The sequence below is a fragment of the Polypterus senegalus genome, chromosome 12 (assembly GCF_016835505.1).
Source record: "Polypterus senegalus isolate Bchr_013 chromosome 12, ASM1683550v1, whole genome shotgun sequence".
NCBI classification, from domain to species: domain Eukaryota; kingdom Metazoa; phylum Chordata; class Cladistia; order Polypteriformes; family Polypteridae; genus Polypterus; species Polypterus senegalus.
In genome coordinates this window covers 90,906,873-90,932,711 of record NC_053165.1, presented here as the reverse complement: position 1 = coordinate 90,932,711, position 25,839 = coordinate 90,906,873, and the positions used below count along the sequence as shown (strand labels likewise).

At 43.0% G+C, this 25,839-nt stretch overlaps 1 protein-coding gene across 5 annotated transcripts in view; it reads right to left on the bottom strand.

Moving 5' to 3' along the window:
- The window catches only part of col5a3a (collagen, type V, alpha 3a), a 292,461-nt gene that overhangs the window by 185,188 nt on the left and 81,434 nt on the right, over window positions 1-25,839 (bottom strand). For 2 of the 5 annotated variants that reach the window (XM_039772887.1, XM_039772889.1), the window contains exons 5-9: window positions 13,482-13,607; window positions 6,390-7,037; window positions 3,794-3,913; window positions 2,450-2,611; window positions 297-353 (exon numbers count right to left, since the gene is read on the bottom strand). In XM_039772887.1, the coding sequence (XP_039628821.1) occupies window positions 297-353; window positions 2,450-2,611; window positions 3,794-3,913; window positions 6,390-7,037; window positions 13,482-13,607 (1,113 nt within the window). The remainder of the gene's footprint in view (window positions 1-296; window positions 354-2,449; window positions 2,612-3,793; window positions 3,914-6,389; window positions 7,038-13,481; window positions 13,608-25,839) is intronic. The other 3 variants (XM_039772888.1, XM_039772890.1, XM_039772891.1) reach the window with 3 other exon arrangements.

Sequence of the window (25,839 nt, the reverse complement as noted above, 5' to 3'; positions counted from 1 at the left end):
AGTGCCCCTTGTGGCTGTGCTTCTCTCTATAGTGCCCCTTGTGGCTGTTCTCCACAGCTCCACAGTGCCCCTTGTGGCTGTACTGCTCCCTAAAGTGCCCCTTGTGACTGTACCCCACAGTGCCCCCTTGTGGTACTGCACACTTTAGAAAGTTCCCTCCCCACCAAAGAAACTTATTTTCCCAGCCTGATGACGAATGAGCACCAAAGCTTCAGTGACCAATGCTGTGAAGCTCACGATTCATTTAAAGAAAGGAACAGAAATGACCAGCCTGAGGTGTTGATTTTCATTCTTACTGGTTCAACAATCGCAGGTTCTCCTTTTTCTCCTTTTTGGGCCAGTCCTAAGCCAATCTGTAAGATAAACAGAGAGAAACAAGTTAGTAAAGGCCAGACCCTTCAGAAACAGAATTTGGACCACCGCTACTTCCACCTGCTTTTAAAACAGACATTGAAAGAAAATGGAGAAAAACTGAAAAAAGACGGACTGGAATGGACTGATGAGTTAGGATTAGATGGGATGCTAGTGGAGATTTAGACACAAAGTCTCCCCACTTTGGGTGTACAAGAGTCCACAAAGTAATGTTAACAATGGAGGCTTCCACAAGATACCCCTGTTAATGAAGCTAATCTGTGCCATCTCTTTGTGCCATCATTTATTAGAAATATCAAGTGGACCCGCACAGGGGAACACTAGCTGAGCAAAACATCACAGGAGGAGATTAACATTTGAAGACAACTTCTAGTACAGGGTCCCAACGTGGGACTGGACCCAGCACTGAAGGAGGGACCCGCGTGTCACGCAACACACCAGACTGATGTGGAATTGACCAATCAATTTACCAGCTTGGGTTTGCACTGGGGAAGGCTGGGAGAACAGGCAGCCCAGAACAGAGGGGGTCCAGAACCTTTGAGGTGTACCCCATTTTTAATAATTTAAACAAATCTTACAATTTGTTCCCATTGAGAATCTAAGCTAAAATGAAATTACAATAACTCATGGGGGTAAATAAAATGTACACAGTATCCAGTGTCACTTTTACTCTCTGACGCTAATTTTAAGTCTTTTTGATCTAACAGTCTGATGGGGCATGAAGATTCATAAAACCAAGGATGCCCACGTGCACCATCGTGATTGCGTATATTTACAGTATGTGACACTTGCGAGGACAAGCAGGCTATCCAGTCAGCACAAACAGAAGGTTCCAGAGCTTCTACTACTTTACAATGGAAAGGATGGGACAATGCGAAAGGCCGAGAACAGCAAAAGTAAGGTGACAAGTCCACCTAAAGCCATTTGGACAGACATACCACATACGCTTCAGAAGAGGTTGTTCACCTGAAGCTTAGCACGTTCAGGCTCGGCCATGGTAGGCCATCTTGGAAAAGCTTGGGTTGCTACTGGAAGAGGAGTTGTTGAGGCCAGCAGAGGGCGCTTACCCTGTGGTCTGTATGTGGATACCAGTGCAGTGACAGTTAACTGTGTTGCAAACATGGTGCCGTCCTTCAGATGAGACGTAAAAAGGTCCTGACTCTCTGTGGTCGTTAATCTTTTGAAAAGAGTGGGGTTTTTGGCTAAATTGCCCATCACGGCCTCGTTCATTCTGGCCCCCTAATCATCCCCTGTCTCTAATAGGCTATCTCTCCCTGCTTTCCACTACCTAATAGTTGTGTGGTGGCACGTACTGGCAGGGCCATCTTAATGCATGGGCACGCTGGGCAGTTGCACGAACATAGGGGCTTCATGCTAATCTATGTATGTTGTGTCTTGTTGAGTGGTTGTGTTGGTAGGGGCCACAGTGCACTGCTTTGCCCGGGGGCCTATCATGCTGTTAAGATGGCCCTGCATACTGGCACAAAAATGGCTGCCATTGCATCATCCAGGTGGGTGCCACGCAGTGGTGATGGTTGAGTGGGCTCTCCACTCACTGAAGTGCTTTGAGTAGCGAGAAAGGTGCTGCACAGCAGACATAGTAGCACTAGATAAGGTCCAGAGAAGAGCGACTTGGCTGATTGCAGGGCTACAGGGGGTGAGTTATGAGGAAAGATTAAAAGAGCTGAGCCTTTACAGTTTAAACAAAAGAAGATGAAGAGGAGACCTGACTGAAGTGTCAAAAATTAGGAAGGGAATTAGTCTAGTGGATCGAGACGGGGACTTTAAAATGAGTTCATACAGAACACGGGGGCACCGTTAGAAACTAAGGGAAAATTTCACACAAATATTAGGAAGTTTTTCTTTACACAGAGAACGATAGACACTTGGAATAAGAGACCAAGTAGTGTCGTAGGCAATAGGATGTTAGGGACTTTCAAAACTCAACTTGATGTTTTTATGGAAGAAATAAGTGGATAGGACTGGCGAGCTTTGTTGGGCTGAATGGCCTGTTCTCATCTAGAGTGTTCTAATGTGCACCCTAACCCTAACCCTAATTAATTATTATTATTATTACCTCGGTGTCTCTCGTCTCCGCCTCCCCTCTTTCGGCGGGGCCGTATCGTCCATCATCGTATTCTCGCTCCTCTTCATATTCTTCATATTCATTCAGGTCGTAGTTGTTCTCTTTCCCCTCTCCCTGGTCCACTCCTCCAATGTCTTCATACTCCACCACCTCCTGTCAATTCACAGCAAGACCGGGTATCAAAGCAGGGTTCACAACCTGTGATGTACCTAAGCTAGGGTGCCTCCCCTTGGAAGGTTACAGTGGCTCATTTATGAGGGACCCCAATAAGCTTGCATTCCTGGAGTCCAATTCCCACGTATCCTTACAGGTGTCCAAAGTTTTACACCATGGGAAGACCACTGCCACCTGTTATATGGGAGATGGAACTGCTCCTTGCCTCCGGCTTCTGGTGGTCCATCATTCACATGACTCCAGCCAGGCTAGAAGCAGTTTTCTCGTCCAGCCAGTTTGCTCATCTGTCCTTCCATTCTGGCCTCCCGTCTGGTTAATATATTATCCTCCACCCCGTCCAGGATGCCTGTCCTACCTCTCGGGAACTTACAACGCACAATCTTCGATGCATAAGACACGCAGTGTCTATTTAAAGTGTTGCTTTGATGATGTCACTGAACCACACCTCTAATAATAAAGCAATGCCTCCATAAAATGCCGACGCCCACAGGAAAAATGAAATTACATTGCAATAAAATGAAATTACGGCAAGAACATATTTACTTAAGTCCAGACGCTTAATAGGAATACAATAATCATGAATACAAGATCTAGGATGGACAAAACCTTCCAAAATAATTACGGATGTGCTGGGAAAAATTTACCTCAATAGAAAAATATTTGCAAAGTTTATTAATCACAACCGTGAGGAGTTATATGCCATCGAGTGGCATCGGGATGGTGACCAGCAAAACATATTCTTCGATTTTCACACCAAAAACTCATCGTAGTGAGTGTCACGTTTCACAATTGCAAAAACGAATTTTAGGAGCAATTTTGTGAAATTGTTATGTAAAAGAAACTCAGCTGTTTTACTCATTGCTAAATCGAAAAAAAAATTATGGAACTGCTTCAGGAAAAAGCCGTGTAAACCGTAAAGTGGAGATCGCAATCAGCACAGTCCGGTAACAGAGAACTTGAACTTGAAATCTTTGAAAAGGCTGAGAACTTACTTAGAATTCTTCTAAAAATTCACCACAAAAATAAATGACAATACTTTAGTGGCAGTCAGCCCTGGAGAGCCTTAAACTGCTTAGGCCTGAATACAGCAGCAAGTCAAAGTCACTGGAGTCACAAAGTGCCTCCCCAATTCCCGTCTCTTAATGACACTCCATTTCTTACCTCATATTCTGTTATGTTAGGCCCCACCGTCACTGTGGACAACTCAATGTCCTCGTAGTTCTCGCTGAAGTAATCGTCTTCTGCTTCGACCACTTTTGGTTTTACAGGTCTCTCCACCTGCTTAAGAAGAGATAGAGGAGTCATTCCACATTTCAGACTTGACGTTCTTAAGCGGCCATTCACTGCCACGAAGTGCCAAGTAGAATGCATGTGCCATCCCCTTCATACTGAAGCTCCGTTATTGACAACTGCATGACTGGTATTTTGTGAATGAGCTTTCGTGTGTCTGCATGGCAGCACTACACTCCTCAGGACGCTGGGGTCTAACATTAAATCAGAGTTAACTGATGAACCCAGTTTGAGATATGCCTGCTACATCCATCAGGCACCGATTACATGCAATGACACAGTGCAGTAGGTCCATGTGGAAGAAGCACATAGAAATGTGAGCTGCAGCCTGATTAGGAATGGCATCACGCAGACGGGAGGGCACTACTGGCATTTTATTCATAATAAGGGCGGAGGGCACAATTTTGACTGACAATGTATTAAAGCAAAATGTAGTGTTAAAAAGTTAGATTTCAAAATCCTGGTAACTCATATGAAACCTATGAGGAGTGTTTGCAAACACGTGTTATCTACTAAAGCACTCTTCATACACTGCTATACAACGGCTTTCATATGCCTGATGATTTAGTGCCATTCACATCTACCTGAGAATATAAGACTAAGAATACAGAGCCTTCTGTCTAGCATTACATCACCTTTCATGTCTAGCCATCCAAGACATCTAACAAATAATGAAGCACTTTACATTTCTATATACAGCACCTACTGACAAAGTGATCTTTATATACTGTTTATTTATACAATAAAAAAAATCTTACACATGTTTAATATTACATTCCTATCTAATAATGAAATACCTTTTACATCTACCTAGCCATCTATCTATCAAAAATATATTGTGCCTCTCGAACCTATTGATCCATTCAATTATATAATGCCTTTAATATCCACCTGTCTAATGATATGGTGCCCTTCATTTCTAACTAATAATAAAACAAATTTCATATTTATTATTCTAATAACAGAGCACCTCTGACATCTATCTTAAAAAGTAAAAGTCTATCTTTATACTGTATATAGTGCCTTTCATATCTATCTATCTATCTACCTTATCCTGCCTACTATACTAAAATCAACATCTATCTATTTATCTACTGTAGTAAAATTAATATCTATCTATCTATCAATCATATGGTGATTTTCATTTCTATCTAATAATTAAACACCTTTCATATTTATCATTCCATAATATAGCATCTTTCACATTTATCTTAAAAATCTATCTTTATACTTTATATTGTGTCCTTCATATATATCTGTCATAATATGGTGTTTTTCATATCTATCTGTCAATCTATCATTATATAGTGCCTTTCATTTTCATCCAATAATAAAACACCTTTTACATTTATTTTTCAAACAATATAGTGTCTTTCACATCTATCCTAAAATATAATTATACTGTATATAGTGGCTTTTATATATATATATCATTATATAGTGACTTTCATTTCTATATAATGATAAAACACATTTCATATTTATCATTTAAATGATTTTGTGCTCTTCCATGTTTATCTTAAAAAATCTGTCTTTATACTGCTTATATTGCATTTTCTATCTATCTATCTTATCCTGCCTACTACACTAAAATTAAAATCTATCTATCCAATCCTGCCTACTACACTAAAATTAAAATCTATCTATCTATCTATCTATCTATCTATCCTAGTATACTAACATATCTATCTATCTATCTATCTATCCAATCCTGCCTACTACACTAAAATTAAAATCTATCTATTATATAGTGCCTTACACATCTATCTGTCTGTCTATTGAGTGCCTTTTATATCTATTGTGACCATATCTAATAATAATGTCTTGTTGCACACTGTCAATCAGATTTTTCAAATTAAAGCTAAGTAGCTCTTTAAATCACTATGTGATTGTGAATCCTTAATATGTGAAGTGTTTATATAAAATACAATACACACAAAATGCAAGATTTGCTCTCTGCCAATAATAACCTTGAACCCTAAGATTTTACAGAAGGTTTCTAATGCACTAACTGCACCTGCAATTAAAAGTTTTACTGTACTCTGTGATGCTATTCCTGCTTTGTGTCACATATATAGTGCCTTACACATCTCACTTTCTCTCTCTCTCTCTGTCTGTCACATATATAGTGCCTTACACATCTGGCTAACTATTGATGTTAAAGTCTGAGCACCACAGCCTATTATGCTCACCTTGATGCTTATTTATTTTATTCTTTTTTCCATATTTACAATAGAAGTGACTTCACACACTGAAAACGTTTACTGACAAATGGCAGCAGCTGTCAGAACGCACCAGTCAAAGAGCCAAAGAGCACTAACGTAATTCCATAAAGAGCGCAGGACGGCGGCTGTGGGGGTTAGGAAGTTAGCGGATGTTAGGGGTGTTCTAAAGGGGATGTCAGTGCGGGGGCTGGCGAGATGTCTCTAAGGTTTCTAGGGTTGCTACTGGATTCTTGCATGTCTACCTCTTCCCCAGGCACTGAGGAGTCTACCATCAACTCCGGGCGTAGCAGCATCTCCACAGCTCCCCCTAATGGTGGTTTAGGCAGTTCCAGTGTTCCTGTGATACCCTGTGGTAATGATTTAGGTGGTCCGGTAACTGTCAAAATGGCATCTGGGGACAGTTCAGCTGAATCAGAAACTGAAGGCACAGCAGGCGGTTGTGAAGTCAACAGAAGGGCATCAGGAGACAACTCAGGTGGTGATGGTGTAGGCACCATGAGAACTTCAGAAGTTAGTCCAGGTGGCTGTGCAGTCAACACAAGGGCATGAGCAGGAGAGCCAGGTGGTGGTGTTGGCACCACAGAGAGTTCAGGTGAGTGTTGAAGGTGCTCTACGGCCCATCCCGCTTCAGCTGCTTGGGCAGCATCTCCATCGGCCAAAACTAGGTCAACCATTAGCTCTTTGAATCCATCGGACCCCTCACTGAACTGCTGGCCATCTTCTGGTCCGGGGGCCGCCTTTTTCTTCTTCTTCTTGCCTCTCTCTTTCTTGCCCTTTCTCTTCTTGTCAGCATCATCAGTTGACTTCCTTGCCTTTTTCCCCTTCTTCCTGCCTTTTTTCGTTTTTTTCCCAAGTTGCACGTCCTCTGTTTTGTTTTCCGGCATGACAGGCTACAAAGTGACAAAGTACAAAAGACCAAAAAAAACAAAAGAGGAAGACAGAAAGACATGAAGCCCAAACAAGAAAATGAGTCAAGTAAAGAAGGCCAAACATAAATAGACAGACAACACAGCGCGAGCCACGGGACACGTCGGCCATTGACTGATCGACACACCACAAGCAAATAAAAAAGGTTAGTGGCCGCTGAAACCCCTCGAAGATCGTATGACGAAGACCTGTGGGGGAAAAAAAACTTTTAATGACTGACCTCTCATTTCTGTGTGCTTCTTGCTCTGTTAACCTGCCATTTACCAGGGGCACAGGAAATGCATTCTTGTGTAATGGCATTTGTGTCAAACTTTGGGCTCACCCTTTGCTCATCCCTTCCTGGTGTTTCGCTATGATAAACCATGAGATTGTCTTACACTGGCATTCTTTTTTTATATTGCTGGCTCAATCCAGCCTAGGGGGTCCATGTTCTTCAGCCTTAGCTCTTCACCTCATTGATGTGATGTAATATCAGGCAGGTTTTTGGGGGGCTTTGATGTTTACCTGACCAACTGACTCAGGATGACAGAGTTATGGCGGGGCAGATCAGACCAGCTTGGCAAGGGTGACCATGTGTGGACGTCTATGAGCCTATAAGCCATCACCTGCAGGAAGGCCATAAACTGACTTTGCAGAGCAACATGGGGGAGACGAGTTATACCTGAGCACTTTCATTGGTAGACGGCCCAGGAAGGGACAAGCAAACTAATTCCATTGGTCGAAAGTGTGGCTGTTTATGATTGCTTTGCAATTCTGTACTACAACACCCCACTGGGTTGCGTTTTGTGGTAAGAATGGTATAAAGTCGGTCAGCTTGTCTTCACCTCTCTATCTCTCTCACCATATGGCCATGAAGAGAAGACAACTCTACCTCGGCAGCCATAGTCAGATTGGCGTGTGGCCTGTTTCGATACTCCATTTAAAGGCAACGTGGTAGCAAAGCATGCAAAACTAAAGATAAGCCGAGAGCCGCCTATGGACCGATGATGCACTGCACCATAGGCTGTAAGAGTATGTATGGTTTGACAACATTCACATCGTGTTCTGCTTCCTTAATATCTTTATATTAATAATACATAATGTGTAACTTAACTCCTGCCTGCTCCTTTACTCTGTCTAACTGCCTGAGCTGACAAATGTAGAAGGGAAGGGGAGAGGAAGTGCTGAAGCACCTGACCACAAAGTGTCTAGTGTACGGGATTTTAGACATTTTATTGAGGTCTAAAAGGGGACAAATGTGGTCACCATAGGACCTTTCGTGATAAAACACAGGTGGAGAATTTGGTTTCTTGGTGCAAAAGGAATTGTCTGAAACTTAACTGCTTATTGACTTTCGCCACACCAAAGAGCTTCCATGTCTGATCACTATTCAAGGAGTGGATGTAGAGGAGGTCCACACCAATGACAGGTTGGACTGGTCTCATAGAAAAAGAGGGACTACCTAAGAAAGGGCAGAGCTGACTCTTCTTCCTGAGGAGACTGCAGTCCTTTTAATGTGGGAAGTGACAACCGTCACATCTTCTACAACTCTGTGATGGCCCATGTGGTGTGCGGGGCTGGTAAGATCACTTCAAGAGATTCGGACCGCCGAATCAACAGTCTAATTAAAAGGGCGGGCTCAGTTATTGGACACATTCTGGACCCACTGAAAGTCATAGAGGACGAGAGTTAAACAAAGCTGAGTGCCATTATGAACAACAGTGCACATCCTCTCTCTGACACACCAACGCTGAGGACTTTCAGCCAACAAATCATTCAACAGAAGCGTATCAAGAAATGTGATGGGGGGTCCTTTATGCCAAGAGCAATACACCTGTATAGCGCCTCACTGGGAATGGGACAGCCAAGCCTGAAGTTTTCTTTTTATACATTTTTCTTCATTTTTTGTCATTCTGGTGTGTTCAGACTATACTGTGTGTCTATCTATCTATCTTAAAATTAATTTCTTGTTAGTTTATCAAACTTTTAAATCTTGCCTACTACACTATCTATCTATCTATTATATAGTGCCTATCTATCTATCTATCTATCTATCTATCTATCTATCTATCTATCTATCTATCAATCTATCTATCTATCTATCTAGTATATAGTGCCTATCTATCTATCTATCTATCTATCTATCTATCTATCTATCTATCTATCATATAGTATCTATCTATCTATCTAGCTAGTATATAGTGCCTATCTATCTATCTAGTATATAGTGCCTATCTATCTATCTATCTAGTATATAGTGCCTATCTATCTCTATCTATTATATAGTGCCTATCTATCTATCTATCTATCTATCTATCTATCTATCTATCTATCTATCTATCTATCAATCTATCTATTATATAGTGCCTATCTATCTATCTAGTGTGTGCAATATAAACATGTTATTATTCAATAATTATTAAAATGATGTCTTCAAAGAATAATAAGGGCCTCATCTGGGGTGGTCCCTGCATTGTCACAGCATAGGCCTCGGTCTGATTAAGCAGGTTTCTGAATTTTATGTTGTAAACTATAACTAAGAGGGTGGCACAGCGGTGTAGCAGCAGAGTGGTTGTTTTTGTCATCCTTTGGCATCGGGCGTTTCTTGATTTCCCTCTCACCTTTTCTGGACAGGCTGATATTTAAATGCTCCATTCTTTGGCCCTGTGCAGACAGGAAGCCTGCCATTTGATTTTGGGGCTAGGCTGCCTGGGGTGAGGCCTTTTTTTGAGCTGTCTGGTCTGGCTATTGTGTGTGTTTTGCACTCTGCATTGATGAGGTCAAACGTTCATCCTGTGCTGGCGGAGGTGCCCACTTGCTGCATTAAGGGGGTGTTTCACTGCTTTATTCATTTTTTTGTTCCCTACTCAGGCCATATCTTTACTGTTTTCATTTACCTTTTCTAGTGTGTTTGAGTCAAAAGTTAAAGAGCAGACAGCCAATATTTTGTGCTGCTGTTTCTTTGGCATACTGTAAAACATTTTTTTAAATTTTTGCTAACAATTTAAAGAAATCCCCACAATTATAGTCAAACTCAGGTCAACAGGACAGAACTTGGTGTCCCTTATTCTCAGACTTTTCTGCTCTTTCTGCTGGTGATGCAGCTCTGTGGACTTGAGCTGCATGTTGTCAGGCTAACAAGAGGAGACACACGGTGGACATTTAAAGGACACAAGACACGCAACAGAACCCCAGATCACCGAGACCCCAAAAAAGGGAGACAACCACCTTCAAAATGACACCAGTAGGAACAATTGAGCAGTCACAGCTCCCCAGAAAACATGCACTTAAATGTCAGAGAAATGTCAAGCATCTTTCACATCAGGGCACAGAAGGCCCATTCTCCGTACCCACGTCTCTGTTCTGTTTGCTTGGGACAAGAACAAAAATGACCCTTTGTTTATCCGCCGCCCCCATGGCGCAAGAACCTCGCCTACTCAGATTTGGCATCTAAAGGCCAACTCTCACATCATTCCCAACTGCACATGGCGGGCAAAATCCAAAAGGAAATGGGACAGCAACATTTGATTTCGTCTCAAGCATCAGTTTTCAGATTTGAAACATGAAGAAACTGTAGCCTGTCCTTGAAGTAGCATACGTGTCCTAGAAGTTGGCACATGCTTGTATTATGCCAGACTGGGTGAAGCAAGGGCAAAACCAAGACAGTCTAGTCAAGAAGCAACGGCCTCTCAACTTGACCCGTTTCTCCAATATCCTTGTCTCAGTTTTTTGTATTTCTACAGTGCCACAGAGAATGCCAAGTTGGCCTTGGTCACTCACTCTCCTATAGAGACCAAAATTCTTTTGTATTTTACCAACTGCATTCCGTCTCAGGTTTTCTTTGTGGTTCCCAGTAGGTGATCAAAGCCCACTGATTATGATTACGCCACACTGGCATTTGGCATCTTCTTTTTTAATTCTTATGTGTCTCCACCTCACTTCTTCCTCTTTGTAGTCACACATTTATAATTTTAAATTAATTACATTTACATAGAACTTTTCTAAATACACAAATTGACTTACATAGACAATGGGGGAGTCACGTCAACCACCATCAATGTGTAGCATCCACCTGGATGATGTGGCAGTAACCATGTTTGTGTCGGTATGCCCATCATCCTAACCCTACCACCTAATCCTAACCCTAACCTACCACATATTAGCTATTAGGTGGTAAAAGGGTAAGAAAGATAGTTCGCTAATAAGGGACAGAGGTTGATTAGGGGGCCAGAATGGTCAGGCCGTGGTTGGCAACAGAGGGGGGACATCCTACTCTTTGTGAAAAATGTCCAGGGATGTTTTATGATCACAGAGAGTCAGGACCTCGGTTTTGTGTCTCATCTGAAGGACAGCACCATTTTTCAGGAGGTTGTCCCTGTCATTGCACCATGGCATTAAGATCCACACACAGACCACGGGGTAAGCCCCCCAACAATGACCTCATCAATGTTTCTTCCAACAACAGCCCAAGGTTTCCTAGTTAGTCTCCCATTCAAGCACTGGCCAGCACTGATAAATAGCCCCCTGAGGGCAAGGGTGCCTGAGAAGCCCTGACCTTTTCTGATCCGGACAATATAAAGGAAGTGGCGCCTGAGAAGCCCCACCCCTTCAGATTCAGATGATATAAAGGAAGTGGTGCCTGAGACGCCCCACCCCTTCAGATTCGGACGATATAAAGGAAGTGGTGCCTGAGAAGCCCCGCCCCTTCTGATCTAGACAATGTAAAAGAAGTGGCGCGTGAGAAGCCCCGCCCATTTTGATCCAAACAATATAAAAGAAGTGGCGCCTAAGAAGCCCCGCCCCTTCAGATTTTGATGATATAGAGGAAGTGGCGCCTGTGAAGCCCCACCCCCTCTGATCTAGGCGATATAAAAGAAGTGGTGCCTAAAAGGCCCCACCCCTTCAGATTTGGATGATATAAATGAAGTGGCTCTTGTGAAGCCCCGCCCCTTCTGATCTGGACAATATAAAGAAAGTGGCGCCTGAGAAGCCCCGCCCCTTCTGATCCAGACAATATTAAGGAAGTGGCATCGCATTTGGACCTTTGGAATTCCTCCAAAACCTGACCCCACTAAAAAGGGTCACTGGGGGTGACAAGAAGCGATGGCCTGTATTCTGTTTAAGAGGTGCCATTGTATGCCTGTTGATTTTTTTTTCTTGCAAACTAATTTGGGTTTGCCCCCTTGCCCGCTTGGCAAACCCACACTTTTGGGATTTGTTCTGCCTTCTCACTCTGCCCTCCACTAATACTGTATATAAATGTGTGTTACATTTTCAGGAACACCACACTATGTGCTTCTTTTTGGTTCCTAATTTCATTTCCATGACTGCACATCCCATTTTCTCGTCTAGCCGTACTTTATGTTTCGTGGGTGTCATCTAGGCCTGACTAAATCGGCATCATGTGACAAGGCATTGCACTTCTGGCTGGTTTTGTCACATGCTGTGCCATGTTCTGCTACATCTGACGGGTTCTTTTTGACGTTCCTCTAGCTGATCCGTAGATCCAACAGACCGTGACACTTAGAGTCATTCCCCCCATCATCAGGTCTCTTTTGACAAGTGCTGGACACTCTAAACCTCAGGAAATTAGTGTGTGTGTTTGGGGGTAAAATAAACCACCCCAGTTTGTGAAATTTTCCTTAGGGGCAGATGCATCCTTCACACCTCCATGCCTGACATTCCCAGCAGTCCAGGTTCCGTATTTAATAACATTTCTGCTCATGAGGGTCCTAAGATGAGCCCCAGCTCACTGCATGGCCCTCCAGATGTATATTAGGGGATTATTTGACTGCCTGTATTTGTACTCCATCTCTCCTGTGTATCTATGGAGAGTCCTTGGGTACCGCTGGTTTGACTTTGTGCTGCTAATGGAGTCCCAAACATTACCTGCATTGTGAGGGAGCATCAATTAAAACACTATGGCCAAGTGGTGCCATTACCCGAGGGTGATCCGTCTCACGGCATCTTCATTGTTGAGGACCTGAGTGGCTGGACCAGGCCAAGGGGACGCCCACGTAATACCTGGCTGTGGTCATTTCCGGAGGGTGGGAGTGTCTGTCTAGGGGGTTACCAACAGGGATCCCGAGCTGCTTTGTCGTGTGGTGGGTGCAGTAACACTCTGTACCAGTGCATGCTCCACAACCTGACCTGACCGTACTTTTTACATTTTAGAACTGTATTATCTGATGAGACACACATTCCATTACAAAGAGGGCACCTTCTACACCACAAGCTTGACTGCACCTTGCAATGCCCATTCTTAAACGGCCTCCAGAATCACACAAGCCCCAAAAACATCATCAACCTGGGAGCCTACATTTTAAAATTAAAGAGCAGCCATATTCTGACTTTCTGACTTCTCCCTCCGTCTGGGTGGTCCAGCATAGGTGGACAATCCGACCCCACCGAGGACAGGCAGCTCTCACCTCAGGCTCCGGGTCCTGGGACTGGATGGAGTAGAGCAGCGGAGAGTCACAGTCTGGGATGTAGTGCTCACAGTATTCAGATGCTGCCTTGGGGTCCTCCAGAATCAGCAGCTGCTGGATATCACCCTGCAGAGAGAAGGAGAGAAGGAGACGAGCTTATGACTGTACCTGGTCAAACCCAATAAGCTACCCCAAGAGACCACCTCAACTTGAAAAGATTCATCAAACCATAAAAGGCGACTTGCAGGGGTCAATGCCACTTTTAATGTCTTGAGTCCAACTCTTTCAGATCTTTCACTTCCGTAACATTTAAGCCTCAACGTTTGTTATGAGGGTGGGATGAAAGCTTAGACAGAACCACATAGTTTCTGATGACACCACAGGTGTGAAATACAGAGGTTTCGAGGGGGGGCTAGGACCCCCTTAAAAAACACCACCATATACCCATACAAAGCCTGAAAATCAAAATTGTGGGTGGTCCCTGAAAACAAAATGTTTAAAATCAGTTTTATAGATTACACAGTGTCCATTACTGAGATTTCATAAATATGTTAGAATGGAGTACAGAGAGCTCTTTACAAGCAGGACCGGCAGCACACTGCGCAGGGCTAGAGACTTGAGTGGCAACAGTTTGGGCGGGGACGTAGGTATGAGTGGCAGCACTCTGAGTTGGGGGGCTAGAGACTTCAGTGACAGCATCCTGGGTGGGCCCAGAGGCTTGAGTAGCAGAAATATGTGCAGAGCTGAAGGAATGAGAGGCAGATGTATGGGCGGGGCTAGAGGCATGAGTGACAGTGGCATGGGTGTGGCCCGAGGCTTCATCCTGGGTGGAAATAGAGAATTGTGAGTCAGCATCCTGGCTGGGATTAGAGATTTGAGTGGCAGCAGTCAGAGTAGAGGGGCTAGAAGCTTGAGTGGCAGCAGCAAGGGTGGGGTTGTAGACTTTAGTGAAAGAATCATGGGGGTCTAGAGGCTTGTGTTACTGCAGCATGGGTGAGGCTGGAGCCTTGAATGGTGGCAGTCTGTGCATGGCTGAAGGCATGATTGGCAGAAGCATGGGTGGAGCTGAAGGTGTGAGTGACAGTGGTGTGGGTGGGGCTAGAGGCTAGGAAGTCAGCAGCCTGGTTGAGCTAGAGGCTTGAGTGGCAGAAACATGGGTGGGGTTGGAGGCTTCATTAGAGGCTTGAATGGCCCCTTCCAGTTTACCAACTATAAAGCTGAGGCATCCCACTTTGGGAAGAGCAAACTGCAGGATGGATCTCCGAACTTGTGACCACTCTACGGTGCCTGAAAAGTCCCTTTTGTTAGAAAGGCAATACTGCCTATTTGTGTTTTGCTTTCTGTTTGGACCATTGAACGCCAATTCATTTCTGTTAGACATCTTAATTATTAAAAGAGGCAACCTGGATGGCTCCCCAACATTACATTTTGTTGGTCTTTTTAACCTGGTCAACAACAAAAGACAGATTTAGACAGATGTGAAAGATAATATGTAACATGATAGATAGATAGATAGATAGATAGATAGATAGATAGATAGATAGATAGAATGTGTAGCTGGACTGAACGGACATCCCGGCCAGGAAAGGAAGCTGACCCGGAAGTAAGAAATGGACGGACATCCCCTATAGAAGCAGAGAGATCGCTAGTGAACTGTTATTCCCCCAGGAGTGCTAGATGGCAGCAGTCCCGGATATCCCAACCCAGTGAGGAGCCACCAGGGCATGCCGGGAAATGTAGTCTGGCAGGGCAGCCCTGCTGGAGTCATATGGTGCAACAAGAGGGCGTTCCAGGCAAGCAAGCTCCCTACTTAAATAATGGACTTCTGTGTGACCCGGACGTACTTCCATTGGGCAATAACCCTGGCACTGGAAGTACTCCCGGGTCTGTAATAAAAGGGACCACACTCCATTTCTCAGGCGAGTCAGAGCTGGGTGGTAGAGAGGCAACACTCGACTGGAGGAGGGCAGTGCGGTGGTGACAGAACATATTGTGGAGAGAAAAAGACCAGTGTTTTGTGTGTATTCGTAATACTTTTGGAGGTATTTAAATAAAACCATTGTTTATTTTTGATAAAGGATTGTGTTTTGTGATCGCGTTGGGGTTTGGGGCTCACTGATGCCCTGGGTTTATAACAATAGATAGATAGATAGATAGATAGAAATTAAGAAAAGAATATTAGTATAGTAGGCAGGATAGATAGATAGATAGATAGATAGATAGATAGATAGATAGATAGATAGATAGATAGATAGATAGATAGATAGATAGATAGATAGATAGATAGATAGGCACTATATAACACTAGAGACAGATAGATCTCTTTCTAGACAGAACTCTTATTTTAAAGACCAAGAGTCCATAATCTTGACCCGTCTCTAATGGATGCCAAACACTAGTTCATGTCCAGAGGATTCTACTCAAAACTGAAATTTCCTACAGTGATAAAAACAGGGAAAGCAGTTATGTTATCCCCGGTAAAGTGGCACTGCACACAATGGAACTGCTTGTTTGGTTCCCAGTTGGGTTTGAATTCCTGCCCCCACCATTGCTATGGGAACCCAAGTCCTGCAGGGCTTTGCCCATCAATCACAGTCCTGAGCCCTGGTGGCAGTAGGCACGTCTCCTCAGTTCCTTTATTTTCTCACTGGTCTTCTACAGGACGACTTGCGCCACTATGGCAACCAGCATGCATGCCCTTAATAACACAAACGTTTCTTTTTCTTTTATGTCTTTATTTCTTGCTCAAATGCAATGGTAGTTTGTGTGTTTAATCCTTCTGAGCTGAAGCCTGGCATTTTCAGCACATCATCTACAACAGCTGGACTCCATGCTCTAACACCCCAACATTTCATTTGTGATACCTTAGAGATGTTGAAAATATTTTGTCTCCGTTCCCAAAAAATGCATGCAGAAAGCAGTGCTGGACAATGTGCCAGTTCTTTGGAGGGGCCCCCTGACACCCTTTTGGGACAGTTCAGAATTTTCAAATCACATCCCATAACCTGGAAGGTCTTAGGATGTGGGAGTTGACCCCTAAAGAAAACCCCCTGCAGGGTATGGGAGAATGTAGAAGAGTCCCACGAAGCTGTAATAAGGACCATTGCCCAGAAGCCAGGTAAACCAGTGGCAAAAACCAAAGCACTAAAGTGAAGTTCAAGTAAGAACTGCCAGGAGTCAATTTTTGTGAAAAAAAAAATAATCACATTTTCTCCAAAATTGCAACGATAAAAATGTGAACAAAGTCAAGAAGTGGAAAGCTATAACTTGTGCCACCCAGCAGATATAAAATAATAAGAGTGTAAAGACTAGAGTTGTTCTGTTATGAACTGGGAATCCCAAGTGTCATGAATAGTTCCAAAATTTCCCACTGGTGTTTGGGGGAAATTTAAGGTCAAAACTCTAGCAAGCCACAAAAAGGGCCTCGAAGAATCTTTACAAAAAACAAATTAATTTTAAACAAAAATGCTCTGTAGCACAAGAAGCTCCTTGAAGGCGATGCAATACAAAGCAAACAAAGTGCCAATGCAGGAACCAAAACAGAGCCCGGGTTCAAAAATCCAGGAATCAAAAAAAAGGTACCAAGCACAGCAAAACACAAGTGAATCGCCAGGAACTGTGGGAGACCCTCCATACTTATAGGGCAGAGGGAAGTTCCTGCAAGTGATTGGCAGGTGGTCCCAACTCTTGAGGAACCACCCACCAAACATAAGGAACATAAAGCAGGAATTGACAACAAAGCAGATAATAAAGAAGAGTAACATTAACATTGATAAATAGCATAAATATGAATTAAAAGAGGCACAAAACCCAGAAAGGGGAGAAACCCTGTCTGACACATGACATGTTTAAGTGGTGAATTGGAAATCTAAGAAGCTGCTCTGAATGCAGCCCTGGCATGACGCGTAGGGCATTCTGGGATACCAGCCCCTAGCAACAGTGTAGTGTGTCCTAGCAACAAAATGCTGACAGTATAAAACAGCAATGGTCCACATGTGAAACTAAATTATAAAAGTTTTTATACTGGTTTTGAACTAACTTATCGATAAAAAAATAAGGCTTGAATTAATATGCCTTTAAGCTAAAAACCGTTCTGTTTTATCTCACAGAGATAACAGCCAGTGAAGCTGAGCCAACCTGAATCCTACCAGCCTGCCCACAGAAGATACACCAGAAGGCAGCCTAGCTTTCACTAGAGTGACAGGCTTCAGCCTACACCAGGCCCCACTGCACTTTAAAATCAAAGTTCAAGAAACATTCTCGGAAATGTCCCGATAAACACTCAAGATGCTTCACGAGTGAAACGAGATCGCCATCAACCCCAAGCTGCACAGAATCAAGGCAGCTAGGAAGCATTATAAAAGATGGGCTTATAAGAGGAATAGGAAAAATGTACAACAAAACAGATCACGGGTTTAAAAAATCCCAATTCGAAATCCACAAGAAAATCCAAGTAACAGAAGCAAAAAATAGTGGAGAGACGCCAATCAGAATCAAAGAAAATACAAAACTCACAAACCTCATCAAAGTCACGGGAAATGAACCACCCTGCACTTCAAGTTGCCAGCCTGCCTTTATATGGCAGGGGGCGGATCCTGGACAGTGATGGACATGTGGCCCCACCTCTCGGGTGATCCACCCACAGATTTCATTAAAGTTGGAGAACTGCAAAGCACACTTAAGACACTACATAATAACTGAATAGAATAAAAATGGACAAAATACATCATTTGACAGATAATAAATGAACAGAATAAAAAATATAAAAAGTACTGAAAAAACAATAATAAAAAAGAATAAAACAAAAGAAGCAATTTAAACATAAGCCGGGGGAGGAACCTTGCCGTGATCAGAAGAAAATCAACAACTAAGCGATTTCTTATAAACAAGAAACATTTTTAACAATCCGTAACACCACTTCAGGTAGAGTGTCAAAGTGGGTGCCTGTGAATTCATATGAATGAGCGTGTGTGTGTGTGTATCTCTTCTGGCATCCCCTCCAAGGCTGGCCTCAAGTTAGCACCAGATGCTGCTGGGTTAGGCCTCCAGCCTCCCCAACTCAACCCCATGTTGGAAAAACTGGAAGGTGTCACGCATGCACGTCGGAGGACCACCATCCAAGTTCTTACCAGGTATGTGAAACCAACCCGGGTGGATGGGGGGGCACTGCTGCTAACTGACTTGTCTTTTTCTTCCTCCATAGTACAGTGAGGGGAACTGACTTTGCCCACAATTCTGCTCCCTGGATTATAAAAACATGACCACCCAGGAGGAGGCGTCACTTCAGAGCTAAGGAGCCCCGTGACGTTTAGATGGCAGACGAGAAAGCCTTAGCCAAGAAGACTTAAAGCTGGAGTTTCTACCAAAGGGGCTTCTACAAACTATCCAATTAAGGGTCTGAATACCAGGAAGAATGGAATAAACTGTTTAAATCCATGTGTGCAAAACCTGCAGAGACTTAGCCAAGAAGACTAGAAGCTGGGGTTGCTGCCAAAATGGCTTCAACTGAATTAGGGGTCTGAATGTTTCTACAAATGAGAGATTTCAGATTTTGATTTTAAAACCTTTCGGAAGAGATGTTTTCACTTTGTCATTATAGGTTGCCGATAGGCAAAACTGGAAAGTGCATCCATTTAAAATGAAATCTACAACACCATAAAGTGTGCAGAATGGGATGCCTTCTGAATCCTCTGTTGAGACTGGAGAGACTGGGACAAAGAGCAGGCCATATGTGGGGTTGTTGGCCAATTCCTTATAATATGAAGGGGGTTTCTACTATTTTGGCCACTCCCTCACACATTATACCATTTCAAAAGCTTGTGAATGACTTCTTTTATTTGAAAGTTCAAAACGTCAACTTAGCTGGTGTAACATACGCTGGATTTTAAAAGGAGTTGGCGGCGTTTTAAAGTGGAATTTCACTTGATGGGGAAAAATCCAAAGGGTTAATAATGGTTGACATTTCAAAACGCAGTAAAACTGATGGGTCAGAGACGAGAAAAGACAAGAGATCTGAGACGAGAATATGAATATATAGATATAAATCCCCTAAGGAGATAGCTGACAGGTAGTAGATTACAGAGTCCTACATGACACGCTTAATTAAAAAGTTGTTTTTTTTCCAAGAGGCACTTTTGCCTGTAATTACAAAACGCAGATTAAAAGGCAACCTATAATGGAATTGAAGAGAATAAAAAAAAAACAGAAAAAGAAAACATGCAAAGAGGAGGCGTGAGGCAGGAGCTTATGGGAGTTTGGGGTGCCTAAGAAAGACAATGAGGGACAAAAAAGGTGATAGGCGGTGATGAGCCTTCAGGGATGGCAAGTTCTTAACATATTCTACGAGTAGAATGGGAATATGGCTGCTTCTCATCCAGCTTTTCGATATACCTGTTGTGACGATTAGTGAGGGCATCTCAGACCCCAAAACTGCATAGACACAAGTCTACTACACACAAGTCCCGGGATGTATTTAAAGTAAGACATTCAATCAAGCTTCTTCACTTAATCAGCATAAGCACAATTCTTCTCACTCTTTCTTTCTTCACCTCCACTCCTCCGTTGGCGAGCTTTGTCTTCCACATTGTCTCCCAAAATCGACTCCCTGGATGAGGTGGAGGTCTCCTTTTGTCAAGCTTGACCCAGGGGTACTTGCAGTACAGCAGATATGGCTTCTGTGAAGCACTTCCAAATATATACTGTATCTCTATATACCACCCTGGAGCTCCAAGTAGATGAAGTTGACTCCAATGTGCACTCCAAGTAGGTGGAGTTGACTCCAATGAACACCAATTTAGTGTGAAATAATGCCTAGTAGTGTCAAGAAAGGTAGCTCCACCTACTTGGAGCTCCAGGGTTTAAGCTCCAGGCTTCAGAGATGCTAGACTCAGTTCTTCTGGGACCCAGGAGTACTTGCAGTGCAGTGCTGCAATATGGCTTCTGTGAAGCACTTCCAAGTATATACTGTATCTCTATACATGTATACCATCCTGGAGCTCCAAGCAGATGATGTTGACTCCAATGGGCAGTCCAAGTAGGTGGAGTTGACTCCAATGAACACCAATTTAGTCTGAAATAACGCCTAGTACTGTCAAGAAAGGTAGCTCCACCTACTTGGAGCTCCAGGGTTTAAGCTCCAGGCTTCAGAGATTCTAGACTCAGTTCTTCTGGGACCCAGGAGTATTTGCAGTGCAGTGCAGCAATATGGCTTCTGTGAAGCACTTCCAAGTATATACTGTATCTCTATACAGGTATACCATCCTGGAGCTCCAAGTAGATGAAGTTGACTCCAATGGGCAGTCCAAGTAGGTGGAGTTGACTTCAATGAACACCAATTTAGTCTGAAATAACGCCTAGTACTGTCAAGAAAGTTACCTCCACCTACTTGGAGCTCCAGGGTTTTAGGCTACAGGCTGCAAAGATGCCAGACTCAATTCTTCTGGGACCCAAGAGTACTTGCAGTGCAGCAATATGGCTTTTGTGAAGCCCTTCCAAATATATACTGTATCTCTATATACCATCCTGGAGCTCCAAGTAGATGAAGTTGACTCCAATGGGCAGTCCAAGTAGGTGGAGTTGACTTCAATGAACACTAATTTAGTCTGAAATAACGCCTAGTACTGTCAAGAAAGGTAGCTCCACCTACTTGGAGCTCCAGGGTTTAAGCTCCAGGCTTCAGAGATTCTAGACTCAGTTCTTCTGGGACCCAGGAGTATTTGCAGTGCAGTGCAGCAATATGGCTTCTGTGAAGCACTTCCAAGTATATACTGTATCTCTATACATATACCATCCTGGAGCTCCAAGTAGATGAAGTTGACTCCAATGGGCAGTCCAAGTAGGTGGAGTTGACTTCAATGAACACTAATTTAGTCTGAAATAATGCCTAGTACTGTCAAGAAAGGTAGCTCCACCTACTTGGAGCTCCAGGGTTTTAGGCTCCATTGCTACTGGGGAACCAGTTCAGTCTAGCTATAGAGGTTTTACAGGCACTTCTAGCTGGGAGGAGACCCTGGCAAAGACCCAGGGCCTGCTGGGAGGATTATATTTCCCAGATAGCCTTAGAATGCCCTGGGATCCCACCATATGAGCTGATAAGTGTGGCTGGAGAAAGGGACGTATGGGCCTCACTGCTTAGACTGTTACCCCTGTCACCTGGTTTAGGATAAGCAGTAGAAAATGAACGAATGAATGAACTTCTATGGGGACACATTTGCTAGAACAGAGGCTGCTAATGCCTTGATAGGGAAGAGGAAATGTGCTATTTGGTTGTACACCAACAGCCCAGAAAGTAGCCACTGACGTGAAGTGTCCAGGACGTGGGCACAACTGCTTAAGCCCATGTTAAACTATGCAACTTTTCCTCAACTGTCCGTCCTAACCTTCATTTACATTATCTTCGTGAGCCTGCAGTGTACTCCCCGTGAAGTTGGTCACCTAATGTGACAAACCCTACGACTCGCTCCGTTAAAATCAAACATGTCATATTTTATCTTTAGTTGTAGGGGTAGCTCTGTGTGCATGAGAGCTGACGACCAATGAATGCTCATCTGGAAGGACAATGCATAGAAAGCAGAAATGAGGAACACGAGTGCTTTGAACTTCACCAACAGAAGAAAAGTTTGTCTTTCTGGTGTTTTGTGTTTTATATACTGAAATGAATAGAAAAAAGAGAAAAAGAGCTGAAATTAGAGCTGATTTGAGCCCTTCAGGCAGCAGGCTAGTGGCTGTCACAAAAGGGGTCGGTGCAAGAAGGTCGGCATGTAGTCGGTAAATATGGCAGCGAATTTTGGCTGTGTAAATTGAGAGGATGCTGGGAAACAATCAGCAAGTCTGACGTACCCTATGGCAAGAAGTCGCAAGATGTGACATCGGCCATCGGAGGCTTTGGTCAAGTGGTAATTAGAACTGGAATCCCTAAATGAGACACACGTGGCCATGTAGAAGACTTCCATGTCAAGTTGAAGCTCATGAAGTAATTGCTCTTTATGCTTGAAGGTATCAGAAAACTCTACTTAAGTGGAAACAAAAAGTAATAAAGTAAATGCAGGGTCTGGGAAGTGCAATGTGTGGCACCCACTAATCAATCTATCAATCAATTCAATAAATGTAATCAATGAAGAGATCAATGGCTTCAAATACTGGATCTGTTTCAAGTGAAAAAGCATCTCAGTGAGAACAGCAACCAGTGAGGGTCCCATTATGGGCTGAGATTTCATTTACCAGCAACCCAAAAGAACACAAATCAAGGAGACAGCGGTTTTGAGAGTCTGCCAAAGGGATGTACACAATATAACATAACAGCCTCACTGGCACAAAGCACAGTCAGAGCCTTCAGTGCAAGATGAGCAGAGCTGACAATCTCGATGCCAAACCCAATAAAATACGGCACCCGCTTCACAGTCTGACCCATTTATAACAAGCTGTAAATCATCCTGTGAAATGCTTTTGTCCGAATGGAGTGGTGCCAAGGCAGCACCAGCCTTTCAAGAATCTCTGCCACCAAAGGGTATGTGGAGTTTAAACAGTGCCAACACAATGTAGAAATAACACATTGATTCACAAAACTGCTTGATGAGTTCAAGAGTCTGCCACTCTGAGTGGCCTCACATGAAACATCACGACCAGGCAGACATGTGGTACAGAGTCACAGTGCCACTCAGCATTCCCACACTCGGGGGGGGCTGCACAAGGATCAATGCCAGTCCCTGCGGAGGGCCTCAGGCTCTTCATTTGCTGCAACCACAATTTTAACCAATGCACTGAATCACCATCATTTTAATGAGCACACAGTCGGGGACATGGGACAGCTGCCTTTGTGACATGTAGATTTTAAATGCTATGTTCCCTATAAAAAGTTATTTCTATACTGATTATTTTAAAAGAGCGTATATAAATAAAAATAAAGTATCTATCTATCTATCTATCTATCTATCTATCTATCTATCTATCTATCTATCTATCTATCTGTAATACAATGCCTCTTATGTCAATTAATGTAAATGTTTAATCTTGCCTACTACACTATCTGTCTATCTATCTATCTATTTATCTATCTATCTATCTATTATATAGTGTCTTACATATCTATCTATCTATCTATCTATCTATCTATCTATCTATCTATCTATTATATAGTGCCTTTCACATCTATCTACAGTATCTATGATGAAAAATCCCTTCTATCTCCTCCAGGAGGTGCTCTTTTAGAGCTCTTTCCATCATGGTGTGTTAAGAAGCACCTCTGAGGATCCTTTCTGCCCATTGCTATCAGGCAATTTAATGCTTCCACTTGATGTACTAATTAAGTTTTTATGTATTTATTTACTTATTTGTTTATTTATCAATTGATTGATTGATTGTCTGTTATTTTCCCCATGAGTCTGTATTCTTTTTTTTTATGTTCCGGCTGCTGTATGTAGTGTCGTATTTGAATTTCCCCTTGGGATTATTAAAATTTTATCTAATCTAATCTATTTAATATACCTAACCGAATATAGTACCTTTATATATCTATCTATCTATCTATCTATCTATCTATCTATCTATCTATCTATCTATCTATCTATCTATCTATCTAATATAGTGCCTTTCATGATCTATCTATCTTTTAATGGTGCCTTTATGTTTATCTATCTTTCTATTTATCTGTCTGTCTTCAGATTGTTACTGTTACCCAATTAATGAATGAAGAACAAACATCCATCCATCCATCCATTTTCCAACCCACTATATCCTAAGTACAGGGTCACGGGGGTCTGCTGGAGCCAATTCCAACCAACACAGGGTGCAATGTAAGAAACAAACCATGGGCAGGGTGCCAGCCCACCGCAGTGTTTGTAAAATACATTTTGTTTTCTTTATCTAACCATTTCTGAACCTTCTTATCCACGGTACGGTCACAGGGCAGCTGGAGCAGATCTCAGCAAGCAATGGGCATAAGGCATGAACAATCCCTGGATGAGGTGTGAGTCTACCGGAGGGTGGACACACACACACACATGCAGACTAAGTCTGATTTAATGTTGCCAATCCACCTGACCTGCATGTCTTTGCACTGTGGAAGGAAACTGGAGCACAAGGGTGAAACCCATGTGAACAAATGGAGAACACGCAAACGCCATTCAGGGGTAAAAAAAAACCCGTGCCCAATGAATCCCCTGAGACCCTTTTAAGTTATTTTACTAATCAACTTTCTTTCTTTCTTTCTTTCTTTCTTTCTTTCTTTCTTTCTTTCTTTCTTTCTTTCTTTCTGCAAGTTAAAAACAAGCATGACTTGTCTTGTTATTTGTCAGCTTGAAAGGCTACAATTAGTGTCCATCTTGTGGTTCAAATGATGTTCAATCATCAATCTAGGTAATAAACTCAACCTTGGGAATTTCTCATGGTCAGAGTGTCAGCGAGGTGATGTGGTGCAGCGCCTCAGAGCTCCACAGCCCTGGCTTTAACGGCCAGCCCAGTATGACATGTATGGCGTCTGCACATTCTGGTTTTCCTCCCACAACCTATAACTAATGTGTTTGGTTAACTGGTCCAGCACATGAGTGTGAGAGTGTGCATGAGGGTCCCCACTACAGCCTTTTGGTTCCCCACCACGTAAACCAGGGGTATCAAAGTCAGTCCTGGCGGGTTGTACTGGTTGCAGGTTTTGTTCCCTCCCAGTTTTGTAAGGAGAAATCAGTTACTGTTGTTGAAGCACTTAATGCTCAGGACGTTCTTCATTTTAGTTCTCTCTCTGCTGCCCTGTGACCATGCCCAGGATGGGCGAGTTGGGAAGATGGATGAGTGGATGGATGGATGGATTTAGTGGTCTCGCTAGTTAAGGTTCCCCACCCTCAATTGCTTATTTTAGCCTCAAACATTTGCTGTTTTAATGGCTCCCTAAGATGCAAATAACCAAGGGACCACCTAACTCGTTTCCACTGACACCTGTGTGTATTCCTTGTGAACAACCTGGTGTAACAAAATATCTGGAAGGAAACTCAAAAGCAGAAAAGTGAAGAATTGGGAATTACTCATCCATTTTGAACAGCAAATCATTTGAATGATATCCTAAGATACGACAGAAGAATGACCTGACATGGCAGAAGGAAAAAACTAACAAGCCGTAGAGTTAAATAAGATCTGGTATTGGCAGGGATTGGCTTCTTAATTAAAAAAAATTGGGTTCAAAGTAAATAACCTGCAGCCACCAGAGTCGTTCAGAACTGACTTTGCAGACTCCTGACTTAAACCACGGAGAGATGGGTCAAAAAAATAGGAAGATGGGAATGGAAGCTTGAAACAATCAGACCTCATGTGAATTGTGGATCAGGCCATGACATGCACTTGGAGGAGGATGTTTCTAAATCACTAAGGCCTT